The sequence below is a fragment of the Colletotrichum siamense genome (assembly GCF_013390195.1).
Source record: "Colletotrichum siamense strain Cg363 chromosome Unknown KSG_Cg363_contig16, whole genome shotgun sequence".
Classification (NCBI taxonomy): domain Eukaryota; kingdom Fungi; phylum Ascomycota; class Sordariomycetes; order Glomerellales; family Glomerellaceae; genus Colletotrichum; species Colletotrichum siamense.
The window spans coordinates 294,679-311,890 of record NW_023501029.1 but is presented as its reverse complement, the minus strand read 5'-3'; the positions used below and the strand labels follow the sequence as shown (position 1 = coordinate 311,890).

General features: G+C 53.9%; 2 protein-coding genes across 2 annotated transcripts; both read left to right on the top strand.

The window, feature by feature from the left end:
* Window positions 1-6,569: 6,569 nt before the first annotated feature.
* On the top strand, window positions 6,570-7,026 carry CGCS363_v015096 (uncharacterized protein; the record flags this gene model as incomplete). The annotated part of the gene is made up of 2 exons (XM_036646945.1): window positions 6,570-6,911; window positions 6,967-7,026. 2 exons carry the CDS (start codon window positions 6,570-6,572, stop codon window positions 7,024-7,026), a joined length of 402 nt encoding a protein of 133 aa, XP_036487837.1.
* A 7,060-nt stretch (window positions 7,027-14,086) lies between these two features.
* Window positions 14,087-14,913, top strand: CGCS363_v015095 (uncharacterized protein; the record flags this gene model as incomplete). The annotated part of the gene is made up of 2 exons (XM_036646944.1): window positions 14,087-14,120; window positions 14,471-14,913. 2 exons carry the CDS (start codon window positions 14,087-14,089, stop codon window positions 14,911-14,913), a joined length of 477 nt encoding a protein of 158 aa, XP_036487838.1.
* Window positions 14,914-17,212: the final 2,299 nt, after the last annotated feature.

Sequence of the window (17,212 nt, the reverse complement as noted above, 5' to 3'; positions counted from 1 at the left end):
GTGGACCGCTCGCAAGGTCACCGTTGAAGGTCAGTCATGATCCACGCATTCACCACCGCTACCTTGGCACGCGTCCATCAGTCGACCGTTTCGTCGCCACGAGTCCCTTTCTTAAGGTATGCAGATGCATGTCGCCAGTCATTCAGCTCTCCACCGAACCAATGTCCAAACCCTGATGGACACTTGAGCATTGCATTCTGAAGAAATGGCTTCCCCACTTTGAGTGCCAAAGATCGGGAGGTATCCACTGCACTGACGGTACCTCCCGATTTCAGCGCTAAAATCGGGAGGTATCTACTGTACTGTCGCTGTACTCAGAGGGCACCTCCCGATTTCAGCCCTGGAATCGGGAGGTAGCAACATCACAACGATAACGGCAACTGTGCGACTTGAGGTTTCTCGTAAGGTTCATGGAGTGTGGTTCGATGGAAATTTGCAGCTTGTCGCGTCACACGGTACGATCCCACACCTATGGCACGGAGTATTGCGAAAGCGCTTTCCGCACATCACAACGTTTCCAGAGGCGATAAGGTCTCACCTCCATGGCTCGCAACTCTGAGCAAGCGGAGTATTCGACTGAACCCGACCGCCAATCTCTCATCATTGCCGTCACAGTCCGATATCCCCACCTTGCCCTTTTATGGCCGAGCCCGCCGTCGACAGACCGCCGGCGATGTTCTGCCCCGCTTGATCTGTATCGTGTCAGAACCGCCCAAATCTCCGAGCACACAACTTCGCATGTCGCACGGTCAAAATCAACTTCGATCTCGACTGCAAACCTCACCCGATCGAAGCCTTGATGAGCTTATCTAGCAATGATCTCCCCACCGCCACCTGAAACATGAAGAATCACAGAACGACAGCTCCGTGACTTGTGCGGCACGACTCTCAATCGCTCTCATACCTTCAGTCTCCCAATGCTCGGCTGCCGTTGCTTCACCAGTCTCCATTGAGATTCTAGCTCCCGGTCGCTCTGCTTGCCACCGTACACATTCTTTCGGCCCGCTATCTCGACCCAAAAAGCCATGAAGACAGCATCGAAAACTGCACCACAGCTTCCTAGTTCATCATTTACGTTGGAAATGTGATTGTACCTCTCGAGTTTCCAGATATTTACTAGCATGGACTTCGGCACTGGATTGGTGCTTTGATTTGGTCAATTTGAACGGACGGCCCCGTGAGAAGTTGGCATCCAATGATGTGGCCCGAAAGACACGCACCAAGTCGGGCGTCGGGTAGTGGTCTGTGCGGACATCCTTGGGGACTCTGCCGCACCCATCCTCACAACCGCGCATGCTTTTTGGAGAGAAACACTAGGAAGAACAGCGACGGCAAAAATTCGAGTTCATGGAATCCAAAATTGAAACTCATATATCGGGACGGGCATTCAGTAGCTTGGTGGTCCCCCACGATGGTGAATGGTCGAGTAACACCTTTATTGCTGCCCTGCATCATCTCCAAGCATAGTCAGCCAGAATGCCCAAATCGTCCGAGATCCGAGACACCTCGCAGGTGCCACCGTTCAACACATAACAATCGCACATTTGCTCTGCGGCCGGATGTCTGGATGAATCTAGGGCTCGATTGCTTTGCTTTGATGCTACGTGCAGGTTTAAGGACACGCGGATTGAAGCGACTGCCGTGGTGCAGCGTGCGGCTGGCGGATGGGCGGGTCTACATCACCATCAATCGCCACAAGCCCCCAAGACCTCCCCTCAGCACTACGGCAACGTGCACAAGTGACTCTCCTAGCCGCCAAGGCCAATTGCGTCTGCATGAAGATTCCAAGTCCAAAGTTGCGGCAATGGTAAACAGGTGGTTTTAGAGGATGGTGCACTCAAACTCAAAACGGACCTGGTCGTTGACGCTGATCCAGAGGGGTCGCATGGGTGACGCAGAGCCACCTGGTGCCAACCCAATCAGCGCGGTGGCTAAGAGGGTACATACCAATTTCACGCCTGAGAAATGGTAGGTATCATTACCTCATCAAGGGTATACCACGGTAGGTACCTAGATACATACCGATTTCGCGCCTGGAAATCGGTAGGTATCATCCATCACCGCAAGGGGGGCAGTTGGTCAAACACGGTGCAGTCAGCGGCAACACCGCCCCTTGCAGTTCGTGCGCGCCCGTAGATTAGCTACCAAACGAGAATATCGCTCTCTCCATTGAGATGTTCTTAGCGTCTTGCCCAAACAATGAACGACCTTGTTGTTAATCGCATATTGCCTCTCATGGGTCCCTTGGTGTGGATTGCTCCTTGCATCCAGTGACGAACGGGCCAATGAGTGGTGTGGGATCCCGGTCTGGGTAGCCGACTTTCAGCTACCTTACCCACAGGCTGTAGGTAGTGCACTACCCACTAAAGCCCCGAACAGGCACATACCTGGCCGGGCGTGCATCACTTTTGGCACATCAGGTACACCGCGTGTTCTCGGAAGCGACAAGTCGCCCAATTGAACTGCCTTGACAAGTGTCATTGCGCCCTGGGGATTGGCTTTGTCTGGAAAATGCCGAGTACAGATGAACTGGCTCGCTGGCCTTGCAAATCGTTTCGTTTACAGGCGCGTACCTCCGTCTGCAGGTTTTCGTTTGCCGCCCACAACCAATTTAGCAGATGTTGCCCAGCCCGAACCTGAGCAAGGCTTGGGGGAAATGTCACCGGGCGTTGCTGATTGGCTCGCGAGGTGCGAGAACCAACAGTCCTAGACTCCTGGAGTAAGGTACCTGAATTCCAGCATGTACCCAAGAGTACTACGAGACAGCGCACCATACACGAGTGTGGACTGGGTTCAAAACCTTGCAAGATCGCGACAAACTCGGAAGATGGAAATCTGCTCCAGGGACAGGGCCGGAAGCATTTCCCGCTGCTGCATCCCCTCCACAGTCGGGAGCCCAGGCACTGGACCCCTACAAATGGGAAGATACCTCCCGATTTTAGCGCCAAAATCGGGAGGTACCCTCTGTAAGCTCAGCGATGGTGCAGGGGATACCTCCCGATTTCTTGGTGCGAAATCGGGAGGTACCTAGTAGCCCTGTAGCGGGTGGTCCCCGCAAGGTACGTACTGGGTTAGGCGTGCACTCGGACTTTGTCACCATCGGCACCTCGCGATGCCAACCTGGCCTCAGGCGATGCTGACGAAAACAGCAAAAGAGGCCGTCTCTCGGTGAAGCCATTGAGCGGAAGGTTCTCGTTTCAGCGGCTCTATCGACGGTCACCGGTTGAGTGAGTTCATGTACTTACTTCGCTTCAAATAGATCCACGACCCGACTGACACGTTAAGAGCCGGGTGCCTTCCGGGTGCCTTACGGATACCTGGATGGATTGCAAGCGCCAGGCAGTACCCACCGAGCTGCGAGCACCCGAATCAACATTCCCCCTGTCAATGCCTCAGTCATCCCAAATCAAGTTTTCGTCACACCGCCAACAGCAAGGACTGGCGACGCAGCAGACCGCACTGTCGTCCAAACCGGCAAAACCAAGATCAGCCTTGGTCTTCAGCAGCCCCGTGGCCCAAGAGCTCCCTTGGGGCTGCATTGGTGCTGCCTGGTCTGAAGAACGTCGTTGATGTGCATGTCCAAGTGCTGTTCTTGGATCGGCGGTTGTCTTGATCGCATCATGGGTCCACAAAACCACCCGACCAAGGTTCACCTTGACGATGATCTCGTTCTGAGTATCCCAAAGGTCTGTGTCATCTCCTGGGCTTGCTCCCCAAGCCTCAGACGAAAGGCAGCATCAACTCACCTCAGTTCGCAACAGATGGTCCGCGACCTTTTCCAGCGCATTTGTCGGCTATTACCTCGTCCATCCATCCCTTCCAACGTCACGACCGATCCTTGTCGCGTCCTCGTCACCGCATTCCAGCCACAGAGCCCCGCGCGATCACCCCGACGAAAAGCTTGCGAGTCCCAATTCCCAAACTATGGCAGCGCTGCCTATGATATCCAAATCACCTGGCACTACATGCACGGCCGCAGGTCCGCCGGCGCAGGCACCGAATTCCGACAAGCAGCGTCTCGCTCAACACAAAGTCCCTGGTATTGCACACCTGCGAGCCCATACGGATCAACCATGCCGAGCCGTTCAGCCCGAACGGCAGCCCCCTTTGCCAAGAAGAGCAAACCAGCGTTGTTTGCGACGTCGGTCAACGCACACCATGGGCTGGCATTGCGTAGAGATCCAGCTAGAGCTACCCACAAACCCGGTGGATTATTGGCGTATGCTATTCCAGATACCTTTCCCGCCAGGTGGGAGCGCTCTCTGAAGGCCGTGATAGATGAATTTGCTGCCAAGACCAAACTTGGCTGCAGATGCAAGACGTCCCACCAACTTGAGGTCAGATCGATCTAGGCGCATGCTTTCGCGCCGTCGTTGCGTCTGACCATAATTGTGAAGCTCTCCATAGCTGCCGAGAATCATGGTGTCGGCAGAGAAAGTGCGAAGTCGACATCAAGGAGGTCGGGCGCATTTGCAGGGAGCTTGCACATGCGCATGGCGAAGTCTTCAATCGTTCCGCCCATCCCTCGCTGTCTTGGGTGCAATCGTAGCACCCATCCCGGCAGCCTCGCACATTGAAGTTGAAGTAGTTTGGCTAGCTGGTGCTTATCCCACGATCCTTCCATCTAGATAAACCGCCATGTCCACACCTTCGTTTTCTTCCCAAGCCCCTGATCTAGCTGTCCGGGTTGCTTCCGGTGAGCCTGCTCTTGCCCCGCGGCCCTTGGTCGACGACCGCACCTCGCACAGATCCAGCGCAGAGGCTCCACACGTTGGATGCTGCCTGATGGCTGCCAGCGGCACGTCGTAAGGCGAATGCTCAGTGGCAAACTCTGTTGCCCGAATTTACATCAATCGAACGGTTGGTTTGCGAGTCTCGTACAACAAGGCTTTCCGAGTTGCATATCAACGCAATTCCTTCTCACCAGCCCAGCCGGCACGGCCTGCAACATGGGGCATGTAAAAAGCTCTCCAAGCAGAAGATTATTGTCTTGGAAAGCTCACAGCACTTGATCCATCTCCCATGGTGCCTACTCCTACATCTTCCTTCCCGAACGGGTTCCCGCCGCTCGCCGCACCCGGCATAAACAAAAGCTTTCCTACTTCTCCCTGGCGGAACGATCAAGGCGGCGGGCTTCCAGACCTTCACGAAAGCGAGTTTCTGTGCAGCTACCCACATTTTCCTGGGTATGCTGAAGATCAAGGCATGCTGTGACGGGCTGCAGGCGGCAGGGCATGACTCTGGTGGTCAACAGTGTCATGGTCCAGCATGCGTGGCGGCCAAGTTCTCAATGGCCTCTTGGGGACTTCGTGACTCGACGTACTGCGAAGAGGACAGCTAGGAGAGGCCCGTTTGTTAAGAAAACCTATTGGGTGGCGATGGGACGTGAGGAAGGGGTGGGTGCAGCATCAATAATCGGGCCAAAGACTGCAAGGTTCGTAGCTGGTCGGTAAGATGTGTGCCCCTGAAATCTCCCCATTTTTCGGTGTAGGATCGGGAGGTACCTAAGGTATCTACCAATTTTTGGGTGTGGGATCGGGAGGTACCAAAAGGTTCCAGCAAGCAGTCGGCCTGACTAACTGGGAATTGTGCAGTTCCGTGTCGTGCTGGGACGTTTCCCATGAACCTGGAAGGCGTCAGCAATGTCCTTCCTCCCGATTCACTGCTAAGAATCGGGAGGTTTCCACTGTATTTACAGAAGGCATCTCCCGATTTTACCGCTGTAAATCGGGATGTATGTCGGATGTCCCCGACTGGGCAATGCCATGCCGCATACCGGTCCCGTAATAACTACCGATTTTTGGCTGTGAAATCGGGAGGTACGAACTTCATTCTTTGCTACTTCAACCACACTACTGGGTCCTCCATTGTAATACATCTGACTGCCCTCTAAGTACTTCTGGTTCTTCACTTGCCTGACGATAAAAAATGCATGACTCGTCTCGGAGAGAACCATCGCATCCTTTCCGCCAAATGCTTCGGTCGCCCGCCCATACAAATGCAATTGAATGTGGCCGTCTGGCATCGGGGTTCTGCTTCATCACGGGCACGTCATGGGGGGGAGCCCGTGCAACAGAGAAGGGCGCTTTCCCTGCGGTTCACAGTGGTTGCTGGCTGAAGAAGGGTCTCAGGAGGTTCGGGCAGGCACAACCCAGGTGCACTCATTCTCGATAATCTTCAAGCAAGTGTGCGGCCCAAAACGGCAAGCATCGTCACCGCAGTCGGGCAACAACCCACCTGCCACTTCCGTTGCTTCGGCTTTTGACTTCGCAGGTTTTCTTGGGCAGCCGTTCCAGAAAATTTCGCATCAGGAGCTCGACTGTACTGTCTGCAAGAACGATCCAGCCAAACTCGTTTCGTACCTCGCTTTTCTTTCGAACAGCCTTTTTTTCTCCACCTCCTCCCACAAGCCGGTCTCAATTCCAACCTCTTTCAGTCTGCTTGGTCGGCGGCTCTTCTACTGCTCGACATCTCGTCGGCTGATCTCTGGCCATCGAGACCGTCAATTTCGTCAATCCCGCCCACGATATCGACATCTTCCATCCCGACAGAACCGAACCACAACGATCATGGATGATTGTCGCCCAACCAAGCGCCGGCGAGAGAGTGTTTCCGATGCCGACCTTGGGAAGCCCGAGGCCACTGCGTCCAATTCCAAGGGTTGCTCGAAGAAGCTCGCAGGGCAGATTGATGAATACCATCGCGCGCACGACAACGTCCTGCGCAAGGTCACGTTGCTTCAACGTAACATCACCACGACCACCGGCAAGATACGCTCATCCCTCGTGCATGCTGTTGACTTGCATAACCAACTGGCCGAATGGCTGCAGTCACATGGCGAGCTTCTCAGCTCCCGATGCTGCAAGTGCGATGACCCCCAGTTCCGGTATCTGTTCGCCGACTGCAAGCATGTACGTTTTGCCCACACTGCTTTGTTGACTTTACTAATATGCCGTTTCAAGAAAGCTTGCGAAGCCTGCGTATCGGTCTCCGGCCGCTGCTGCGACACGAGCCAACACATTCTAAGGGTTTTCTTCGAGCCGTGTCCCATTTGCTTGAGCTCAGGCGCCGGCAACGACATGGTAGTGTTCACTTGTGGTAAGGGAAATTGGTCATGATTGCCTTCGACGGACCAAGCTGACATCTCTCGTGACCAGGCCATGTCGCATGCAAAGTATGCTTCGACGAACTGCCTTTGGAAATCAAGCCAACTTGTATCATTTGTCGAACCTCGATCGGTCGGGACCCTATCTGCTCGTACAAGTAGGCAACAACATGCTGGCGAACTCCATTTTTCCCATCTCTTCGTGGCAGGGGTCTCGAGATCGGCCGGTCCTGCAACACATCACCGTTTGGGAACCATACCTCCGCTTCGAGGCACACCATGTCTAGTAGTTCGAGTTTCCCCTACATTGTTTGCGCGTCTATATGTTACGATAGTTCTGAGGCATTCACACGGTTACTTGGGGACTGAGAGAACATGGAAGAAAGAAGGTAGCAGAATTTGAGCGTCGACTGTCATATCCTACGTAACTCTTGCGAGACCTAGACTGCCAGATGAGCCCGTCGAAAATACAATCGAATATTTCTACAAGGGCCATCAGACGAGCAGAAATTCCCCGCTTTCAACATCTTCGCTAGTGCAGGTCGAGTCTTGAGGACCCTGGGCACCACTGTGTCAATTGGATGTGTCAAAAGAAATCCTACGGACGCCAGTGTTCTGCAAAAGAATCTGGGTGCTCAAGAATGAGAGCAACCCAAAGGGGTCGTTTTCGACATTCCGTTGTCTTTGTCGTGTCCCTACTACGCAGTGGGCCAGCATCGATACCCACCGATTGCCCGGTGTGGAATCGGTAGGTATGGAACTTGCTTCAGTGGACTGTCCCCTGTAGCGTTGGCGGAGTTGTATTGATACCTCCCGATTTTTCGGTGTAGAATCGGTAGGTACCAACTTGCTCCAGTGGACCGTCCCCTGTAAGGTACCTGTGGGGACCTTGGTAGGTGGAATTACTGCCATCCATCCAATGCCAGACTCAGTCACTGCCAGACGACCGATTCAGTCGTTGCCTTGCGCTCCCGATTCTCCTTGGGGATGCGCACCGTCGGGAATCTTTTTCTGGATTTGGCGACATCTCCAGATTGAACGTGGAGATACGGTGCACGTAGCAGGTCGAGCAGTCGTTTGTTGCGCCACCGATCACGGGCTTGCGGAAGAGTGACCATCCATCGGGGGCCGCCAGGAAAGCCGCGACTGCTTGGCTTTGATGGGGGAGTGTGGTTACGTTTCTCTTTGGCTCAAGATATGGCTTCACAGGGCAATTCAATTCTGTGGTACTTACTGTTCGGCCAGCGCGTGCTCTTTCGTGCAAGTGTTTGGGTACCTAGATGAAACTCCGAATCAGCGGCCACAAGAAGACTGCCCGCACCGATGGGAAACACAGGGGGGAGGGGCACCTCCCCTGCCTGCTCCTAGTGGCGCATCCCCTGTGAGTGCGAGCACTCCGCTACCTAGAGGACAGTGGGTAGCTGAACGTCAGCTACCTTAGGTACCCACACCACGACCTCCGGTCTGATTGACTCCCCGCTGACAGACAGGAGACGCAAAGGTGCCTCGGTCCCTGCGCATGCGCTGTCACAGTCACATTCCACCGACGCCTCCATCCCGAGTGCTTTTTCAGCCTTCGTGCGTCGCCTGCACCATGCAGCCTGGTTCAACCCGTCTCAACCCCCCAGGGACCCAAGGTGTGCCATCCGAAGCCATATCAGCTGGGGCAAAGGTCGTGCTCAGGTCGGACATGTTGGATGCATGTCCCCGGACGAGTCGGTCTGAGCTTCCAGCCACCACCATTGCGAGCGCGGGTCGGGCCGGCCCGCGGAGGCGTCACGTTCTCCGCCTCTCTTTTCCCTCCTAGGTACCTCGATACTTTTTGTACAGCAGGTTACCACCTGCAGCCACACCTTGTTGACTGCCGCACTCACAGAAATCTACTTGCTCCCGCCAGCACGTTCAGGCACACCCTTCCCGCCTTGGGCAATCCAATAAGTGCCACCTTTTAGGGGTCCTGAGACCAATCAAGGTGTCACCTTGACGGACTGGCAAACTTTGGGTTCCCCAAGGAACGGCGAAAGCTTGCCACACCCTGTCATTTTCGGAATCATCGCAGCAGTGACACGATTGGCCTCCCATTTCTTCCTCTCTCATTTGTGCATGGACAGGGTGCAAGGCGATCATGTCACACGCCTTGAGGTATGAGGCCATTTGCAAGGACAAGACGCAGCGACAGGCTCGGACATGTCTCAAGAACCTTCAAGGTCAATCACAGAGGAACCTTCGCCCATGACCTTTGGAGCGTTGCACTCCGGTATAAGTTATCAAAATATTCCAAGCGTTGAATGTTTTCCATTACTTAGCATCTCACAATTCATCACAAAATCGGGCAGCGGTAATTGTCAACCACACACAAACATGACGAAGATTCTCAGAAAGCAACACGAGTCAGAAGGCAGTGGCAATGGGTCCTCTCCCCCAAAGCGCTCCCGTTCGTCTCCAAATGCCACCGCGCCGCGAACTCTGTCCCTCGCCAGTGATACTCCTCACCTTGCGAGGGTCAATCACACGCCTGTGCAGCCACCACCCACAGCCAACTGGGAAATGACCACGACAACTCATCCCTAGGGGGGGATAGGGTCTGCATCACTCGGTCAGCCGCAACAGCCATCAGCACCCTCTAATCAGAATGGCCATTCGGCTAGGCAGCCCCAGGCGTCCCTAGACCTCAGTGGCGACTACCGCGGCTATAGGGACATCTTCCCGCCACGGGACCATAGACATACTCAGACGGCTGCGCAACCCCAGGGGTCAGCACCCTCTAATGGGAATGATCATTCGGCTGTCCAGGAGACACATCCGCCGGGGAACAGGAGATCTGAGTCGCTCAATCATCCTCAACAGACGTCGCGAACCTCGAATACTGACAATCTCGGCTATGGGGGCACGTCTTTACCGCAGGCTCGTCCCAACAATCGTACGGCTGGCCAGCCCCAGGGGTCCCTAATCTTGAGTAACGACATTCTCCGCTGCAGTGACATCTCTTCACCACGGGGTCATAGAAATACTCAGACGGCTGCGCAACCCGAGGCATCGGCCATGTCAGTTACCGCTTCAGCAGGACCCCGGAACTCCAGCCAGACCATCGGCCCATCTCAGGCATCCTCAACCGAGGCTCCCACCCAGCTTCAGACCCAGCTTCAGAACCAGCTTCAGACCCAGCTTCAGACCCAGCTTCAAAATAACCGTTCCAATACATCTTCGCAAAGTACCCAACGCATACCCAAATCACGCCTTCACGTTTGTCCCCAGTGCTCTAAAGCCTTCACAAGAAACTATGATCTAAATCGGCATCAAAACACGCACCTGCGCTCGCGCTCATCAACCGGAGGGATTCCATGTCAGAGCTGCGACAAGCGATTTTCTCGGAAAGACGCGGTGAAGGTACGAAACGTCCCACTTTGTCTCCGTGGCTTACCGAGAAGGAACCCAGCTTACAAATACCGCAGAGACATCGTTCGACCACAGGATGTGGGTCTAAAAAGAAAACGAGCGTGAGAGGGAAGGATGAGAATGAGGGAGAGGAGGATGAGAACGAGGAGGGAGAGATGGATGAGGATGACGAGGCTTAGGTACAGGTTCAGAGGAGTATCACGCAGCCCGCCTCCTTCTAATAGAGCATGAGATACATGGTAGTTTCGAAGAGGGTGAAGAAACCAGGGCTGTGCAAGACCGTACGTTGAAGTTTATAATTAGCAGTCTGGGGACTCCAGCATTTGTATACGAGGAAAGGAGGAAGCAAAGTTCGCAATGAGTGTATCGTTAGGTTTGCTCTGAAATTGAAATGAGGCGCCATGCACCCTTTGGCGTGCACACGTCCAGCTTATTATCAATTTGTTGAAGGTGTATCGAACCATGAACCGAACAATAACAACGGCAAGCCATCGCCTCACTTAGTATTCTCTTGAGCGCGTGCCAGCACCGAAACTAACATATCTGCAGATCCAACCACGTCCCACGCCAGGCTTCAAGCTTTTGGGCTCTTTCGCAATCCCAGGAATGCTCATCCCCATGAGACAAATACCTCTTGAGCCGCATCATCCTTTGGCATTGCAATTGGCGAATGGATGGCAGAAACAGAAGTGTGAGTCCTCGGTATCAAGATCGGAACGTCTGGCCCCGGCTGAAATGCCTTTGGAGCCTCAAGTCCGCCAGAGTATCTTGCACGGAATCAGGATGTCTTGTTTGAACGCGGCAAAGCGGGCGAAAGGTAGAACCGGCCGTGGAAAAGACTGAGGCCGACATATCTAAGCGATACTCGTCATTCATAGAAACAATTTGATGAGTCGCATGGGCTTCTGCTGACGATGGGCCAGCGCAAGCAGGCACTTATGTACGAATGGGAAGAAACGACAACTGAACTGAGAAGGGCGAGATGAATGCCAAGAATATTTCACCATATTTTGCTGCATCATTCCAAGAAAAGACGCTTTAGTAAACGGCACTCTCGAAGGGTACTGATCTCGAGAGAATCTATCAAAGAGCCAGCTCGTGGGGAAGAGTTCTATGACACGGAACGAAACAGCTCTTGGACAGCTTTTGGAGGCAGAGTGACAGCAGCCTGGTACAAACACAACTTCCACCCGAGGCCACGAGGACGAAGGGTTTGGCATGGCGGTTAGCCCCATTTGGTGCAGTCACGTCCGGGGTTCGCATGAGCATTTGGGGCATTGAAGGAGGTGAAATGGCGTTCGTGAACGGCTAGCAGTGTCCGGAAAGTCCGGAAATCCACTGCTGCAAGCAGGGCCGTTGGCGACGGTGCCGGCATAATATCTTGGGAATGAAGTCCACCGAGCATGGTGACAAAGGTTGTGGCGACGACGGAGTACTGTTGGTGGTATTGGAAGAAGACGATGCTCGGAGCTGGTGACGCGAATTTTGAGGCGGACTTGGCGGAAGAAGACTAGTCTGTCATGAAGTCGATCACAGCATCAGGAATGCAGCCGATTTCTTTTGCTCTTGTGCGTCTCTCGAGAGTCCTCGCCACCATTCTCGGTTGCAACTATTGGGCCTCGTGGCACCCACCGAATGATGCAACACCCAGTGTCTGTTGAACGGACCTGCTCAGCCATCCACCTCCTGCGCCAACAAGTAGGAAACCAGACGGAAGGAGTGCCCACTGTTCTTTCCTTCCCTCACGCTCTGGAAGCCAGGCACTTGCTTTCCATACCAATGAGGGCCGGTCACAGGCACGGGCCTAAAGCAGGCAGGTTCCTTCCAAGTTGGGACCGAGAAGAATTTCACCAAACATCTTCACGATTTCCTTCGCGTCGCGGCAACCAGCAAACAGATAACAGAGGCTGGTTGATTGCAGCAACTTCGTCCAGCATCGACCGCGATTCATCCAGCAAGTCGACTTCTCGATAGAATCCTCGACCTGAAATCGATTCAATCACAACGCGACATCCGCCCGACGACCCCTATCGCAGCGTCCGACTGGCTGATTTTCAAGATCGAAATTCCTACAACTCCGCGCCTGTGCGAGCGTCCCTTTCGGCCGACGAAGCATGAGTCAAGCTCAACGAGATTCTCGAGAACGAGAGAAGACAGCAACAACCTCAACTGGCCAGTCGCAAGGTCCACCTCTCCGTGTAGTTTCTGGTTTGAACCGCGCCCGATCTCTGCATTCCCAGGCCACTGGGGGAGAAAACCAATGAATTGGAGGCCATGATTGCCCACGCAATGGCTTGGCATGATTGGGTCCGCTTTGGAAGCTCGTGCCTTCGTACTACTATCTCTCGGTCGAGACCGAACTTGAACCATCCGAAATCCAATTGACAGGACGTCAACAACACAGAATGTTCGAGGAATGCTCTACGATGTCTACAAGGAAGCTCATGGAAGGCAGGTATGGACGGATGCCGCGAAATCAATCAAGAAGGTCATGGACGTGGACAATACCCAAGATGCCCAGCTCATCAACCTTGACGACGAGGCCCTGGCCAATACGGTTATTCAAAAGTCCGTCGATTTTCCTTGCGGATTTCAGGAAGACGGCGCACCCCCTGGAGGCAGCCATTCAGCACCATGGGCAGCAGTCGAGGGGAGTGCGCCGAGACTTGGTAAACAACGAGCTGCACAGGAACGCATGTTGGCGGCCTACGACGCACAAAGTAGCCAACCTCTCCTTGACCAAGCAAGCGCGATCCACTCTGAGACAATCGAGCAGCTCATCAATGAAACGCGGCAGGAATCGTGGACTGGCAACCCGGAGGAGTAGATTTTATCCACGCATCGTGACTTCCGCCATCCGGGCCGCTTGACTGGGGACTGGCAGAGAACCCATCCATGCAGAAGGATTTCGAGCCCCCACGGCCGATCTGCGGTGGTTTTCGGCATTCCAGTCGCTTTCACACCGACGCCAACCCGAGAACTGCAATCGATCGAGCCCTTGAGCACTCTGCTGTCCACTGCCTGTTCTCCATAAGAGAGGCCTGCTCAATCTCAGCCGATGGGGATGCAAACGGCGGAGTCGCCAGCCCGGCAAGTCGCACAGCGCCCGTTTTGTTGCGAAGTAATGGCACTCAATGACTCAGAACGAAGCACATGCTGGAATATGCTAGATGCCAATGCTTGATAAGCATGGGCCTTGCAAGGTGCATTGTGATTCTCTCATGATCGCGGGCTCCTCTGATCCATTCGAGAGACCTATCGCAGTACGTACCCTACAGGGGATCACCCACTGAAAAATTTGATACCTACCGATCTCACACCGAGAAATCGGTAGGTACCGATCGGATTTAGTGGGCACGTACCTGAGGCAGGCGATAAGGGTCACCTGTCCGTGCTGCGCTCGCCCAAGTCCACCCCCTGAGTCCAGGCCCCTCCACTTGATCATCAATGACATGGGTAGCGAAAGACTTAACGTTGCCATCCAACTCAAGGTAGACATGTTCCCGACTGTGGGAGCGACTTAAAAGTGCAGGTGTACTTGCATGGGAGCTTTGCTCCAAGTTACCACGACCCCGGGAGCAAGCCATGGCGACAAACCCCACCATCACCCCACGCCACGGTGCCCTCCACGTCCCCACCAACCCAACAACACACTACCTACCTACGATTCTGGCGACTTCGGGCTGCATCCCTCCCGTTTCACAACACTGTTCCTCCACCCCTTCTTGAGACCAATCCGGTTCGCCAGCAAAGGACAGAACCTGTTGCGCTGGCAGCCGCAGGTTCTCTCCCGGACACATCGCCAACGCATGGTTTATCCCTCGGCTCGGTTCATCTGTTAGGTAACTTTACGCGTCCACTGCCTGTCGTCGAAGCGAATCCCCAAGATCGATACTGGTGTGTGCAATCCAAACACGAGACATCCGCTACATGCTCTGCAGCTTGGCTAACCACTGTTGACCCCTTTAGTTCTCGACTTTGTGTGTATTTGGGGTACCTCGGATGGTTTGCCCGCCCTCCAGGTAGTTCTCGACATCAACACCCCAACCGCGCGTGGTCTCATCTCGAAAGCGCTCCGTCCTGGCTTACTCGATTTTCACCGAGAGATTGACAACGCGAACGGCGACAAATACGCGGAGATGAAGACCCTATGCGACGATCCCGACGACCATCCGATCCGCGGTTGGTACAACGGCTCGGAGAAGGTCAAAGGTAGGGTTTTGGACCTCAAAGAGGACACGCAAGACCAAGTCAATGATGCTCTCGACGCTGAGGAGGATGGATACCACGAGCGTGGCCAGGAGGCAGAGCAAGATGGAAAGATTCAAAAATACAGGGACTCGAGTCTGGACTTCAACAAGAAAAGCTTTGCGTTTGTTCTGGTCGAGGAGGCGCCTACCTATGGATGGTGAGGTCAACGCCTCGTTCTTGTGAATGGCAGACAAGAATACATCATTGCTAGGGTCATTGCCAGCAAGTCAGCACCATGGACGACGGAATCCAATGTGTCCACATGGCTTGCAACCCAGCCGATGAGGAGGACGGTGATTCCGATTTTGACCAGGTCGAGACCGACTACGACGATCTATGGGCAAGAGGGGAGTGCAGGTCCGGACGGTTGTCAAACTGTCAACATTCCCGGCCTTTGGGCAGTGTTGTGTGCACCACACGCCCTGCCTTTTGGAACTCGGCGAGTAATACTCAGACCGTCGATGGCGAACCGTGTCCTTTTCCCCATCTTCTCTTCCCATCATTCATCCCTCTCAGCCTCTCTTTCCTCTGTCGTCCTTGGGTCCCTCATCGTGTCATCAGTCCATGCAAAAGCGACCATGCTTGCTCCCCAAGGTTTGTCGCTGATACCATGCTCTCAAGTGCAAATGCAAGCAGCGTCTTTGGTACCTCGTCTATGGAAATGCGCTCTTCGCTTGCCTTCACGCGGCACGATGCCGCCGCCACGCCCTGTTTCTTTTCTCTAGTGCGAGCAAAAGTCAATATGGACCCCGACGGCCGACGATACGCTCCAGCAGAGACGTACTCGTGATTTCCATTCTCTGTTTCCCTGTTTACGACCATCTCAGCCAATACGCTTCCCAACATCAGCCTGCTCCAAGTTCTTGTGGTTTCACATGTACTCGCATCCTCATCTGCGTCCTCCAATGGACGTCATCCGTCAGTGCGAGCTGCTGCCCGATTCTTGCCGCAGGATGGCAGTCTCATGGCATAGACTACACACTTTGATGCAGATCGAAAGTCGGCAAGACTTTGCTGCTCACACGGTTTGCGTTTGGCTCCGGCCTTTCGACCTTGCGCGTGCCAACAGAGCCTGCGAACAAGAGCCTTCTTCACTCACAGACCCTGTTCGTGGATACCTTCAGAACGTGTCAAATCCCAAGGGAACATGAGGATTGGTTTGGAGGAGTCTTCTCCGGTATTCTGATGGTACTCTTGATGGGCCAAAGAATGCCGAGGGCCCTCATCCCTTCAAAGGACCCTTTTGCTCTAGCACGAACCATCTGGCGGGCTATTTGGCAGGTCACGGCTCTGGCTAGCAACCAGACTACAACGCGACTCGAAGGCCAAATTCGACCGATGATGGAGGCTTGAGGGTTGGCAGCCTATACCGGAAGACAGGTTTGCGCCTGCTCTGCTCATTCTCCAGGCCCTTTGGCACCTTACTCTGGAAACAAGAAAGAAGCAAGCACTCAGAGCATAGATGCCTAGCATCAACCTGTTTTTTTTCGTGCTGTTTGGTTTGTTGGAGACTGACTTTTAAACACCTTCAACAGCTTGGAGCACTCAGTTAGAAAGGCACATGCTTGACAGTGTTCAATTAGCACACGCCTGTCTTTTCTCAACGATGTTGCTTGGTCCTATCTTGCTCAACGGTGACGGTCTCCTTGACAGTGTACGCGAATACCTTCGCGCTGAGCTCACGGCCGCCAAAGCTCTTTGCTTCACATGGGACTTGTACAGCATGGATCGCAAAGCGGATTTCCTTGTCTTTCTCGCATCTTTTCTTAAGATTTCTCCGTTCCTTTGAACTCTCCTTCACGCCCATCACCTCGCAAGAGACAAAAAAGCATCAAGTCTCAATTTTTATCCTTTTCCAAGCGACTGTTAGAACGGCCAGAATGTCTCAAAGCCCAGATCACATCCCTCCATTAAGCTTCAAATGTTCTTATTCTTTTTACAGACGTAATCCCTTTCAGCGTCATGTGGATCTCTGCTCCTGCGGCTCACTGGGTACTATGTGCCTCCGATCCCCAGCGATAAATTCAATACGCCGTGTCTCCCAAGACTGCCAAAGCTGATTCAGCAATGAGCAAGCATCGAGCCTTTGGACCTAACTGTTCCGCGAGCCTCCACTCGCGAACAGATTGGGCTCATGCGGAAGGGCGTAGCCTTGGACACATCAACAGAAGCTGGAGCTCATCATGCTACAGGCCACCTCAGCCGTCAAGGTTGCGCAAGTCAGACGGAGTCAGATTGTCTGCGAGTCTCATCATACAAGGCTGTTGTGGCGCACTTGAGGTCTCGAGACTTATAGCCTGAGACTGAATAGCTACGAGGCGGCTTCAGAGTGATTGTGCCGCATGCATAGCACTCACCGCATCATCTCTTCACACAATCGGCTTATTCACCGAATTCACTTAAGAATTACTCCCCAACATTGAGATCGCGCATACGCTTCGCAAGTAGAAAATATAATTG